Source organism: Stigmatopora argus, chromosome 1, assembly GCF_051989625.1.
Source record: "Stigmatopora argus isolate UIUO_Sarg chromosome 1, RoL_Sarg_1.0, whole genome shotgun sequence".
In the NCBI taxonomy this organism is placed as follows: domain Eukaryota; kingdom Metazoa; phylum Chordata; class Actinopteri; order Syngnathiformes; family Syngnathidae; genus Stigmatopora; species Stigmatopora argus.
This window is the reverse complement of record NC_135387.1, coordinates 26,925,852-26,939,703: the sequence shown is the minus strand read 5'-3', so window position 1 is coordinate 26,939,703 and position 13,852 is coordinate 26,925,852. Positions and strand designations below refer to the sequence as shown.

The 13,852-nt window shown below is 42.0% G+C and overlaps 1 protein-coding gene across 1 annotated transcript in view; it reads left to right on the top strand.

Annotated features, from left to right (window-relative positions):
- The window catches only part of mtcl2 (microtubule crosslinking factor 2), a 42,949-nt gene that overhangs the window by 11,124 nt on the left and 17,973 nt on the right, over window positions 1-13,852 (top strand). Inside the window, exons 4-10 of the mRNA XM_077613489.1 lie at window positions 904-1,053; window positions 8,334-8,396; window positions 8,479-8,646; window positions 9,747-9,900; window positions 10,442-10,964; window positions 12,130-12,424; window positions 13,703-13,852. The exon at window positions 13,703-13,852 is cut by the window's right edge and continues 72 nt beyond it. Coding sequence (XP_077469615.1) covers window positions 904-1,053; window positions 8,334-8,396; window positions 8,479-8,646; window positions 9,747-9,900; window positions 10,442-10,964; window positions 12,130-12,424; window positions 13,703-13,852 — 1,503 coding nt within the window. The remainder of the gene's footprint in view (window positions 1-903; window positions 1,054-8,333; window positions 8,397-8,478; window positions 8,647-9,746; window positions 9,901-10,441; window positions 10,965-12,129; window positions 12,425-13,702) is intronic.

Here is a 13,852-nt window from a genome sequence, read left to right as displayed (position 1 = left end):
ACGAATGTGATTGCGGATAGGATATTAAGTCAAGTGCAGTAATGCATTAACTAACTTAATTAATCAAACAACTCACAAAATTCTGGTTGTCAAAAATAATGAAAGCATTTCATTGTCTTTGTAAAGTATAAATGAATAATCTCATTGCATTTTTTTTCAGCAAGTCGTTTTTTTTAATAGGATGATCCTTAGTTAAAAAGGATTTCGAGTATTCGCCACATTCCGTCATCTATTTGTTTATTCGCATCCAATCAAAGGATGAGCGCTTGAGCACGGAAACGCTGTCGTGCCAACGTCTCGCTCCCGTTCGCGCATAATGGTTCTTTTATTTAGACACGGAGCAGATTAGGCGTTATGTAACATTCTTTAAATGGCCGTGGAGTGGAATTGGTGTTGGCTCAAGTCCAACAAAGGTCAACTGCTCTTACCACTCTGCTGGGGATGACATGATAATTCAACTATCTAACCCACAGGTGTCAAAGTGGCGGCCCGGGGGCCAAATCTGGCCCGCCGCATCATTTTGTGCGGCCCGAGAAAGTCAATCATAAGTGCCGACTTTCTGTTTTAGGATCAAATTAAAATGATAGAATAGATGTATATTATATTTCCTGATTTTCCCCCTTTTAAATCAATAATTGTAATTTTTTAATCCATTTTTTCTGTGTTTTTAGTTCAAAAATCATTTTGTAAAATCTAAAAATATATTTTAAAAAAGCTAAAATATAAAAACAGTATAAAAAACTGAATATTCAGGGCTTTTAGTCATGGTTCTTTTAATCCATTTATATAAAAAAATATCTAAATGTTATATCTAAAAGGGTCCGGCCCACGTGAAATCAAGTTGACGTTAAAGCGGCCCACGAACCAACCCGAGTCTGACACCCTTGATCTAACTCAACCCAGGTTGCCAAGGACGTGTCCATCCGTCTCCACAGTCAACTGGACAGCGGAGAGAAGAAGAGGGCCCGCCTGGAGGACGAGAACGAGGAACTCCGAGTCCGGCTCCAGGATCTGGAGGTGGCCAAACAGGTCCTGCAGCAGGAAATAGACAAGGTAGGACTTGCTCATTCGCCCCAACAAATGACGCCAATCGTGGAAGGTGGTTGGACGCAAATGCAGGGAAGCAGTCTTGGACTTGGAAGGAGTGCTCTAACGAAACTTTAATTACTTCAGGCGTTTTTTTTTTTAGAAAAAAACAAGGACTTAAAAATCAAATCACAAAACCAAACCTGACAGAAAACACGAGGAACATGTAGTGGTAACTTGGCATGCGTTAAACACAGTTGACGATCCGACGATCACTAACAAACACACGGGATTATATAGACAGACAAGGGTTGATTACGAAATACACAGGACCGTTTGGTTATGAGAGGAAGGGAAGCCCGGAGGGACACAAGAGGCGAAAAGCAAAGGAACTAAACAAAACCACTAACAAGATTTGACCACCAGAGACGAACGGCAATGGCAAAATGAGTATACATATCCACGTTTCCAGCCTAAATGTTAAGCCCCTGAGAAACGTGGCGGTAATTGAAACGTTGGCTCCGTTACAGTCGTTCGACATTGGAAGGCGGCAAGGTCACATTTGATTGCGGGAGGGTTACAGAATATAGATAGCTCATTTGGTAAAAGCGTATTAAATCCACGAAGCGAGGCTTAAAAGTCCACAAAAGGGCGTCGCAATAGTCGTCCTTGGGTCATTTGGGAAGCCAAGATGAGGATGTTAACTTAGTCTTAAAAAGCACTAAAGTCATTTTTCATTGTGATAATATTTTCATTTTAACCTGAAAATTGGCTCCTTGTCAATCAAGTCGGGCAAAAATAGCACTAGAGTGTAAGATTGTTTTGCCTCATCCGACTTAATTCCACAAGGAAACTGTTCCTTGCTATTGCTGACTTCAGGAAGTGCTACCTATTGTTTGAGTGGGCGGATGTAGCGACACAGTGGCTACGGACTTTGCTTTACGCTTAACATGTTTTTTGTGAGTGTTTGCGTAGCAACGTGTGCAGTTAAAACCCACCCAATAGCCCTCTCAAAATATATAGCACAAATGTTCTGTCCTCAGCTCTGGGTTACACTTGGGGAACATTCATTCATTCATTTTTTACAGACTGCTTATCCTCACAAGGGTCGTGGGGGGTGCTGGAGCTTATCCCAGCTAACCATAGGTACCAGGCGGGGGACACCCCGAATTGGTGGAGAGCCCATCGTAATGCACAGGGAGACAAACAACCAAATAGTAATAGATATGGACAGTTTTTAGCGTAAAATTAGCCTAGCATGCATGTTTTGGGGATCTGGGAGGAAACCGGAGCACCCGGAGAAAACTCAAGGAAATATTTATTCATTCGTTTTCTGAACCGGTTATCCTCACAAGGGGCACGGTGGTGCTGGAGCGTATCCCAGATAACCATGGGGACCAGGCGGGGACACCCTGAATCGGTGGACAGCTAATTGCAGGGCACAAGGAGACAAACAACTAATCAGTAATAGCAGATTAGGACAATTTAGTGCACCTGTGTCAAAGTGGCGGCTCGGGGGCCAAATCTGGCCCGCCGCATCATTTTGTGTGGCCCGGGAAAGTAAATAATGAGTGCTGACTTTCTGTTTTAGGATCAAATTAAAATGATAGATATAGATTTATATTAAATTTCCTGATTTCCCCCCTTTTAAGTCAATAATTGTCATTTTTTAATCCATTTTTTCTGTGTTTTTAGTTCAAAAATCATTTTGTAAAATCTAAAAATATATATAAAAAAAGCTAAAATATACATTGTTTTAGATCTATAAAAAACTGAATATTCAGGGTTTTTAATCGAGTTCTTTTAATAAAAAAAAAAATCTAAATATTATATCTAAAATTGTCCGGCCCACGTGAAATCAAGTGGACGTTAAAGCAGCCCGCGAACCAACCCGAGTCTGACACCCCTGATTTAGTGTGTAATTAGCCTAGCATGTATGTTTTAGGGATGTGGGGGTAAACTGGCGAACCCGGAGAAAAAACAGACCAATGAAGGCATCCCTCACAAGCACCAATCATGGTCAGCTGCTTTCGTTTTGCGAGCACAACGTGCCGAATCCGTTCTGGTGGTTCCGACCATTAAGGCCCACACGAGCAATAGATCACGGAGCCATTAAGTGATAACAAGAAGGCAGATCATCTCACCTGTGGGAGGACAGATGAGCTCCCATAAAAGCTTCCACGCAGCTCTTCCTATAATTGCAACCCGTATAAATGCTTTTTGTCCCATTTGACACTTTAAATGTCTCTTTAATCCAGGTACTATTTTTCATTCCGGCTTAGAGTACGCTGAGACCAGGAGTGTTAAAGTCAGTACGGTGGGTTGGCAGGCCACAAAATCTCATGTGGGACGGCGGGACAGTTTATTTTTGGATGAAAAGTTCACTTGCTTGCCGCCGTTGACGGCGCTAGACGTCCAATCCATTTTGAATGAACCAGTCAAAAAGGATTGGACGTCTAGGGCCATCGATTGTACTAAAAGATGAGCATCCACAGCATCTTTAAGTAAGTTATTTGGACATCTATTGTTGTCATTTTGCCTCACTTCTATTATAGGCTATTTGCGGGTCACTTCCGCTAAATTTTGGTTCATTTCCTGCTTATTTTGAAGGACTTTCTGGGATGCTTCTTGTTCTTTTGTGGGTTCCTACTGATTTGGGGGCATTTCCGGGTGACTTCTTGTTGGTTATGGGCAATGTTCCCTCTAAGTTGCGCGGGTGCGCAATTGCGCACTCCTCTCGTCTTCTCTGCGCACAGCAAATCATATGGAGCGCACACAATAACATCCATTTTTATTTTCATTTTTTTTTTTTTTTTTTTTTTTTTTTTTTAGCTGAGAGGCCGACGCGCGAACCACTCATCTGCCGGGCCGCCCATTCATAGATATTAATCATTACATTTTATTATTACTAAATCATTTATGTGTAGTAGACATACACCTACTTATGGCAGGTGTGATACTGGTGTGTGCCCATAGCGAGCAATGATAATGTTGCTCACACCGGTACTCAGTGTGCTCAGGGAGGTTGTCTTTCTGCCCAGACAAACAAAAAATTAGAGGGAACATTGGTTATGGGTCATTTTAAGGTTCCCTATTAGCTCATTGGCTGCTAGTGAAGGCGTCATTTTGTTGAGAAAAATGCAGTTGATCACACAGCTCACAAACATCTGTTTTTGCGGCGCCCTAGTCGCCTTGTCGGACGCCCTAGCGGGCCACATCCGGCCCGCCAACCGCACCTTGGACACCACATGGCTTTGACCAAGTACTTGCTACAATCAAATGAATCAGCAGCCATTTTGATCGCCCACGGGCCGTTGGGAGACTTTGTTAAACTAAAATATGTGCACATTCCCTTCATCAAAAGAGGGCGATGGTGCCACAGAATCTTTTGTTTCCAGCGTCTCTTCTTCCTCGTCCCTCACATGTTCTCGTTTACATTCACCCTTCCCCCCCCTTTTTCATCGAGTTTTTATCTCCTCCCCCACTGTTGCCCTCTTCCTGCCTCCAAAGGGAGATAGCGTGACATCATCAGTGTGCGTCCAGCTCTTCTTTTAAATGAGGAAGTGGGGACGTGGCAAATAGGGAGCTGGCACGTCCAGCTCGTGCCAGACTGCCAGCTAGCTGCCCAGTTAGGAAAGCCCGACTGGGGGTGTCGGATGTGTTGCTATGGTTACCATAACGAGGGATGTCCCACAGCAGCTAACATTAGATTAGATAACTTTATTCATCCTGTATTTGGGAAATTTCACTGTCACAGTAGCAAGGGGGGGAGAATACAGACACAGGAAAAGACATTTTAGACATAAATAAATAGGTCATAAATAAGTAAATAAATAAATGCACTCTGGTGAACATTTCAGATGGGAATGAATCAGGGAATGAATGGAATTATGCACACAGAATACTCTGGAATTGTCATTTTTTTCCCGACCAAAAGCTGATTTTTGCAAATATCTAAAAATGGATTCATTAAAAACATAAGAATTTGTCTTCCCTTGCACCCCACCTTTTTTTAATTTAAAAAAGGGAAAAAATGTCCTTGGTTGGAAATCATGGCAATATATATATATATATATATATATATATATATATATATATATATATATATATATATATATATATATATATATATATATATATATATATATATATATATATATATATATATATATATATATATATATATATATATATATATATATATATATATATATATATATATATATATATATATATATATATATATATATATATATATATATATATATATATATATATATATATATATATATATATATATATATATATATATATATATATATATATATATATACTTTTGGCCTTTACGGCAATGTATTCATTTGAATATGAGTTTAGAGGACCGAAATAAAAGGTATTTCGGATTTTAAACTGTCCTTTTAAAAGCTTTTTTTTTTTGGTGAGACCTGTGTCGCAGATGTGCTCGGGTGAGTGGATGACTCTATAATCCCGCAATAAGAGAGATTTATCGCATGCTGCTAGAGGACACTAGTGGACCCTGACCACAGGTCAATTCCATCTGGATCACGGTCACAGTGAGAGGGACGGGGACGTTACGATTCCCACACTGGCTACGCTTTTAAAGGGACATTTGCGATGAACAAAACGCCGTCTTTCATCGGAAAACATAGTCATTTGAAGTCGAGTCATTTTATCCGCTGACATTTTTCACAATTATCTTCTTAGAGCCTCGTAACCGTCTTTGACCGTGTTGGACGGCCACTCTATTTTACCCGGGAGGGTTGGCAGAGATGAACCGTAGCCAATGAGACATGGAATAGTCCGTTTTCAAATTTTTGTAGTTGTCTTTGACAGAAAACTGGATCAAATCTTACTCTTAGGCCATCTACCAATAGGAGCTTGCACACCCCTGGATTCAAGTAAAGGCTATTAAACTTTTGAACGACTCAAATGCGGACACATTTTGATGAGATCTCCTTCATTGTACTCGTACAATGACAATAGGCAATAAAAGCTAAACCCAAGATGCTAGGCTAACGGGTTTTGACATTGGATCTCTTGCTAAACCTTGACTGGCTAACTTGTTAGTTTAGAACTTTATTTCATCGCCGTATTCGGGAAATTTCTTGGTTGCAGTAGCAAGACAGACACAAGACACACAAGACATTGTAGATCTAGGTAAAAAAACTGGAGCCACACACAGGAAGTCCACAAGGTGGGGACCTTCTGCAGACTGAAACTGAGGTTACCACACATTGTATGTCAATCAAAAGAAGATACAATACCAAGAAAGGCTGGACTAGTGCGTACCTCTTAACTTATACGTGTTTCCTGTTTTTTTGATCATTTCAAATGATGTACCAAGCAATGTTCCCTCTAAGCTGTGCGCGTGCGCAATTGCGCACTACTCTCGTCTTCTCTGCGCACAGCAAATCATATGGAGCGCACAAAATAAAATCTCTTTGTTTTGTTTTTTAGCTGTGAGGCTGACGCGGGAACCACTAATCCGCCGGGCCGCCCATTCATACATATTAATCATTACATTTTATTATTACTAAATCATTTATGTGTAGTAGACATACACCTGCTACTGGTGTGTGCCCATAGCGAGCAATGATGATGTTGCTCACACCGGTACTCAGTGTGCTCAGGGAGGTTGTCTTTCTGCCCAGACAAACAAAAAAATAGAGGGAACATTGGTACCAAGTTTTACACAGGTTTAGCAGATGAAAACGTCATCATCGACTGCTAATATTGTCAAACTCTAAGCATGACATGCGCATGCCCTTTTCACTATATAAATATAGCGTGTCAGCAAGCAATGTACTGTCAGCGTCATACAGCGACATCTAATGAATCTTGAATTTAGTGCATACTGATTAGGCACCTTGTCCACTTTGGAGAAAATTTTAGACTTTTAATTGCGCCCTATGTGAGTAAATATGTGGCGCGTTGCATTTGTATGTTTTTAATCGCTTAATAAGGGGAACTGCAATCATTATTAACCGAGGTTGACGGGTATGTTAGCATTTTTTTTTCCTTTAAGACCCCGTTGTTATCATTGTGTCCTCCTTCCCTCCCTCCATTTTGCTCTTTTGTTGTTGTCCACTGCAAAGTGGCTCGTTTCCATGGAGACCCACAGAGCCACCATACGCTGGCTCGGCAGTGTGCGCTAACGTGAACACGCCATGATCCTTTGGGAGCGTGTAATACACCGAGTGGACACTTGGGTGGGTGAAAATAGAGCAGATTCAGACCCTTTTTTGCAGGGTTGCATTCATTGGTGCTGATGCGCATTTGTTTTTAATCTTCTCGACTTCAAACCATGTTATTGCGAGGGAGATGGACGGCAGTGATTCCTTCTGCCAGAGTTTTGCGATGTTTTTGCTCTTCACAGTGTTTCCCTGGTGATGTTTATTTATCACTGGGGTAATGGTTTGGTAGCACTAGAGAGTTTTTTAAGGTTTTTGACCAGAGGGAAAAAATGTCCAACCTAACCCACATGAACCCTTTGACTGCATTTTTGCGAAAATGTAAGGCCTAAATGACTTTCCACGACAACGCACTCTTAACCGAACAAACAAATTAAAATTAACTTGGATTAATATATACAGACACTCAAACATACGTTTAATGTAACTTTACACAAAACTGAATTCTAATTTTGTTTTAATTTTCTTTACCTTCGTTCTGGCCAGGTTAGTTGTTTGCCATGCCTCCACCCTCATGTTCGCTATTGATGGGCTGTTTGCTGTTGTATTCCCTTCAAAATATTCCGAAAATGATGCACACAGATGTCCTCACAATAGGATAACGCACGACCACTTGCCAACGAGAAGTATACTAGTCTTGAATTAACGATTGCTCCGCCAACGGGAGCTAACAGGCTAGGGCGAAAACAGGAAATGCAATAGTCTACCCACATATTGATTGTGGGTAATGAAGTTTTATTCTGAGAAAGGGTGCCATTGCCTATGGGTGTTGTGTGCACGAGTATACTTCATTACCCAGAAAGCCCTCTTTTTGCCCGCGCATGCGCGTTGTGCGTTTCCTGGTCGAAACTCGTCTGAATAAATCGTTCAGTGCTCGTAGATATAGTAGTTACACACGAAAGAGATGCGGCAAAAAAAGACAGTGCGCTACAATGATAAACAGCCTCTCATGTCATGGCCACCTGGCTTGGTCGCATCTCGAAATTTTGATCGTATCGCGAGCGAATTATTCGATCGAAATTTTCGTCGTACCACGAGCATGTCGTACCACGAGGTACGACTGTATAAGCTAATATGACTCTTTGCTTTTTTCAGAATTGTCAGAAGAAAAGAGGCGCGCGCCCCAATAACAAAGCCGACAAGAAGCTCGTTCCGCAGGTAAAACAGTGTCAACGGCGAATACCGTTGATAGTCGATGAATTAATCCGATGGATTGCGGTCTCGCAATTCTCCACGGCAGGAGGACAGCTCGGACCTCAAGTGTCAGCTTCACTTCGCCAAGGAAGAATCGGCTCTCATGTGCAAGAAGTTGACCAAATTGGTTAAGGACAGCGAGGCCATGAAGGAGGAGCTGGCCAAGTACAGGTCGCTGTACGGGGATGTCGATGCTTCCATCACCATCGAGGAGGTGCGTATAAATAATCGTGGATTATTTCATTGACGGGATCCTCATCTTTGGTGAATGTGTGACAAGAAAATGGGAGTACAGTGGTACCTCGACATACGAGCAATTTGAGATACAAGTAAAATTTCATTTAAATTTGTTTGTGTTATGTTACGAGCGCGTTGCCGTGCAAAAGCCCCCCCCCCTCTGTCCGTCTATCTCTCCCCTCTGCGAAATCTGTCTAATTTTAGTACTATTAAACACATTTTAGTACTATTAAACCACTAGTTATTTGTTACTTTGTTAATAGATGGCGAATTAGAACAAATAAAAAAGGTTTTCCAATCCAATATCCTGTTTTGGGTGTTTTTTTTACAGAGGGTTGGTACAAATTAATTTGTTTTTAGTTCATTTCTATGGGAAACGTTCATTTGAGTTAAGAGTAAATCGACATCAGTCCCAGAACGCATTAAGCTCGTATCTCGAGGTACCACTGTATATAGGAAAATCCCTTTTTTTTCGTCCTACTGACATGAACATTTTGAAATGTGGAAAAAGTTAGCCACACAAAATCTTTATTTTTATTGAAACCCATAAAATAGGGCTTGGTTTCCATGGTAATTGCTATTCTTTCATCTTAACCTTAAAGAGCTAGTTTTTTTCTTTTAGGCAGTTTGACTGGTTGTTTGATTTACTACAGTTGATAAACACGCTACAACCGGATCCACTCAGATCTTGTGATAAAATGCTGTACCGTCCGATACTTAAAAAAATAGTCATATCCTGTGCATTGGCTCGGGACTATCGCTAATCATAACCAATCAGAAAATTAAATTTTTTGGGAAGGCAACAAGCTTCACCTTGGGTAGCTAATCTTAGCTTTGAATCACGTCAAATTGTTACAAAATCAGCAAAACGAAAACTTCATCGTGAATCTGTCATGTGGTTATTTACCAAAACGGTCAGGAAATGAGCAATGGATTTTGGGGTCAATTGTGTTACCTTGGGGTCGTCGTAGTGTGATTTTTGAACACTCGACAGTGGTTATTTCACAATAATGCCACTTTGAAACAAAATGAAGGCAAGCTTGCAATCTTTTTCACTTGCGCTGCTGCTTTTGGCAGGTCGCCGATTCCCCTCACACTCGCGAAGCAGAGGTCAGAGTTCACCTAAAGCTGGTGGAAGAAGAAGCCAACCTGCTGAGTCGGCGAATCGTAGAGCTGGAGGTGGAGAACCGAGGCCTACGAGCGGAAATGGATGACATGAAAGGGCCACCAGGTAGCCATTTATTCCACGCCGCGTCACTTTAAAGAAAAGTGAGGCGACATTGTGTCAAAGTGGTGGCCCGAGGGCCAAATCTGGCCCGCTGCATCATTTTGTGTGGCCCGGGAAAGTAAATCATGAGTGACATTTTAGGATCAAATTAAAATGAAGAGTATAGATGTATATTAAATTTCCTGATTTTCACCCTTTTAAATCAATAATTGTAATTTTTTAAATTCATTTTTTCTGTGTTTTTAGTTCAAAAATCATTTTGTAAAATCTAAAAATATATACAAAAAGCTAAAATACAGATTGTTTTAGATCTATAAAAAACTGAATATTCAGGGCTTTGAATCCAGTTCTTTTAATCCATTTATTTAAAAAAATCTAAATATTATATCTAAAATGGTCCGGCCCACGTGAAATCAAGTTGACGTTAAAGCGGCCCGCGAACCAACCCGAGTCTGACACCCTTACTCCAAGATAACACTTCGTCCGTAAAGCTGTCGCGGCATGCTCCGTAAACACTAAAGAACGCTGCCGTTGTCTCCTGCAGATGGGCCCCATGAACTTAGCAGCGCGAGCGCTAGTCCGGGGACAGGACCGGTTGGCGCTCCATCTGAAAATGTCATGGAGCTTCAGAGACACCTTCAGTTTGTGGAGGAAGAGGCGGAGCTCCTGCGTAGGTCTCTGATCGAGATGGAAGAGCAAAACAAGCTGCTGATGAACGAACTCAACCGCTACAAATCGGAACTGCCGCCGCCACCAACAACGGCGGATCCCCTCTCTTCCGTGACGTCGTCGCTTTCGGACAGGCTGCTTTACGACGGGATGCTTCAACCCGCGCAGGAGGCGGCCGTCCTCATCAACCCGGATGTTTCCCCCCTGGAGGAAGAACTGGGAGTTGCGCGCCATCAGATTGGAGAGCTCAGCGGGAAGGTGAAAAAACTGCAGTATGAGAACAGAGTGCTTCTGTCCAACTTGCAGCAGTGCGACCTGGCTTCCTACCAGCCTCAGTCGTCCCAGGGGACGGACGAAGAGGAGGAGCTTGGGGATTCATCCCAGCGTGGCCCTCAAAGGTAACGTGAAGGGCCCGTTTTTACCAGTGGGGTAACATCCACTTCCTAGCAGCATTTAGTGATTAAATACAAACACTGGAGCTTTTCAGATATCAGAACTTGGCCCACAATTAAAATATTATTTAGGAATATAGCCATATTTTACTCACCAAAAATCCTTTTTAACTTCCTTCTTTTCTATCGCCATCGAAGCTAATGCTGAAAGTCGAGCCTGTCCTGTCGTATTTCTGGCATAGTCCGTCTTGAAAATGGCTTTAAATCAACACAACAATATACTATTTGCTTGTGCAGCTAGCTCCAGATACAGTTTGGTAGCTAATCATAGTTGGTGAAAGCGATGACGTATCCCTACGCCTGCGACAAGGCAATGACGTGTCCCTACGCCTGCGACAATACATTGTGGTGTTGCCAACTCGAAATCTGATTGGTTAAAGCAACAGTCTTATCGACGCTTGTTTAAAGCAGCAGAGCCCGCAGAACTGATTGTGAAGGCTTTGAGGCAGATTTCTGACCCTGGCAACAAATAATGGCTGAAATGTGATTGGTTAAATGCTTCAATATGAAAACACACATCTGGAAGCAGTGCAACCAGGGGGCAAACGCAATGAAAGGAAGCTAACAGACAATTTGGAATTATTTAATAAGTATTGATGGACAAAATATAATATATGATTCAGATATTTCTTAGGCAAGCAGAGAAGGCCCTGACGGCCCGTCACTGGTTTTTACACACCGATCGAATCATGGAATCGTGTTAAAAATGAAAGATTCTTAACTGTTGTAGTTGTACCATAAGAATCATTTAGGTTACGTTTCGACTCTGCATGGTTGAAATCGACAGCCTAATCATAGGTCAGGGTTCCAACAGAGGGCGTATGACTCCGAAGAAAATAGTCGTCGAGACTCGTTGTCTTTATCGTGCGACGAGTCGGAATACCAAATCGGAAGTGGGTCAGAACAAAATGTGTTTTTGCTTTTTTTGGCTTCATTTTTAAAATAAAAGGATTTTGAGTTGTGGCTCAGTGATGGCCAATGGATCCAAGTCAGTAAGGTACCCCTCAGAGGTGACATTAAATTGGCAAACTTTGAAAGAAAACAACATCAAATCAACATTCGCTCCATAAAAATAGCATTTTGAGCCTTTGTGTCCTTGTTTCTCCCTTAGACCACCGCAGCGCAAAGAGCCATTGGGGGTGGAGAACGTATCCCTGGAGAGCAGTGAACAAAACAACAAGATGGCGGGCAAAAGCCTCGGGCCAAAAACTTCACGGCCGGCCCTCCCCGGGTTCAAGGACAATGACGTTCTGCTGGCCATGAGGGACCAGGCCCGGCTCATTTCCACGGCGATACAGCTCCTCACCGCTCCGGAATCCAACTGCCGTCCAAGCTCGCCGTCCATTTATCACGGCGGCGAGGCGCCGGAGTTGTGCGACCTGACCAAAGTGCGTCCTCATTACCAGGTCCTCGTCTTCCTTTCCTCTAGGTTTCCACATAACGTATCTTCCAAACAGTGCAATTCCCAACACAAGACCCATTGTTTTTTTTATCCATGCTGGGCTACCATCAATGCTAGTGAACACGTTAATACATTTATAATTACTGTATTTAATCGAGTATAACGCGCACCCATAGAAATTGGTCTAAATTTTTTACCCACTCTTTCTCAGCTCACACCAAGGATTGCATCGCTGAACACATTTCGCCGTGACAAAACATTTATTCACAACGTATGGTACGGAAACACAATTCTCAAATGGAATTTACAATCTTAAATCCTTAAAGTCTAATTCATCATCATAATATTTAAAATGTTCAAAGTCTGATTCACCAAACAATTGATTCCATTCTTTTTGAGCGAGGATAGCGCTTCCAGGAGCAACTTTTTTTATTTTGACTTAATATTACCCTATAAACTTGCCAAAAGCTATTTGGAGAGGGCTGACTTTTGTAAAAGAAGGTAGATTATCGCCATCTGGCGGATAAAGACAGGTTTTTACCTCTCCCATTATACATAAGGGCTGCGGAGGGGACTTTTTCACCGGCGGAGGGCAGTTTTTCTCCAGGATTTGGTCCTAAAAGGGAAGACCTCCTGTATAACGTGCACCGAACTTTACTTCAGTTTTGTTGGTACATTTTGTGCATTATACTCGAATAAATACAGTAAGTAATGTGATGTGAGGAATATTTGTTAGTACCATATTTTCACGACTATAAGGCGCACCGGATTATAAGACGCACCCTCAATGAATGACACATTTTAATTTTCTTCCATATATAAGGCGCACTGGATTATAAGGCGGCCTGTCTATTTTGGAGACAATTTAAGACTTTTAAGTGCGCCCTATAGTCGTGAAAATACGGTATTTTAATAGACAATGTTGAATTACTGTGTTATTGAAAATAGTGCGATTTATAGTCTAGAAAATACAGTACAGTAATACCTTGATATACGAGTGCCCCAACCTACAAGAAATTTGAGATGCGAGGAAAATTCCGAGCACATTTTTGCCCTGAGATACGAGACAAATTTCAGTTTTAACTGGCAAGGCTAGCGTCGAGTGATCCTGTTCCATTTCCACTGACATCGATACACGTCCAATCCATTTTGACTGGCGGGGCATCCTCATGTTCAACAAATGAACGTGTCAGGATTTTTTTTTTCTGGAAGCGTCTGGACACAACAGAAGTTTGGACACCCCTGGGCTAAATGGTTGTAACTCGTACGTTTGCGTCCACAGATATCGGAACTTTCCGACCTGGCGGATAGGCCTCTAGTGGGCGCTCTAACCAGCAGGCTGCAAGCCCTGCATGGCCAGCTCCAGGTCTTTGTGGAAGGCGTGGACAAACTGGGGAAAGCGTCGGTCGCTGGCGGTGAGGCTCAGTCATCC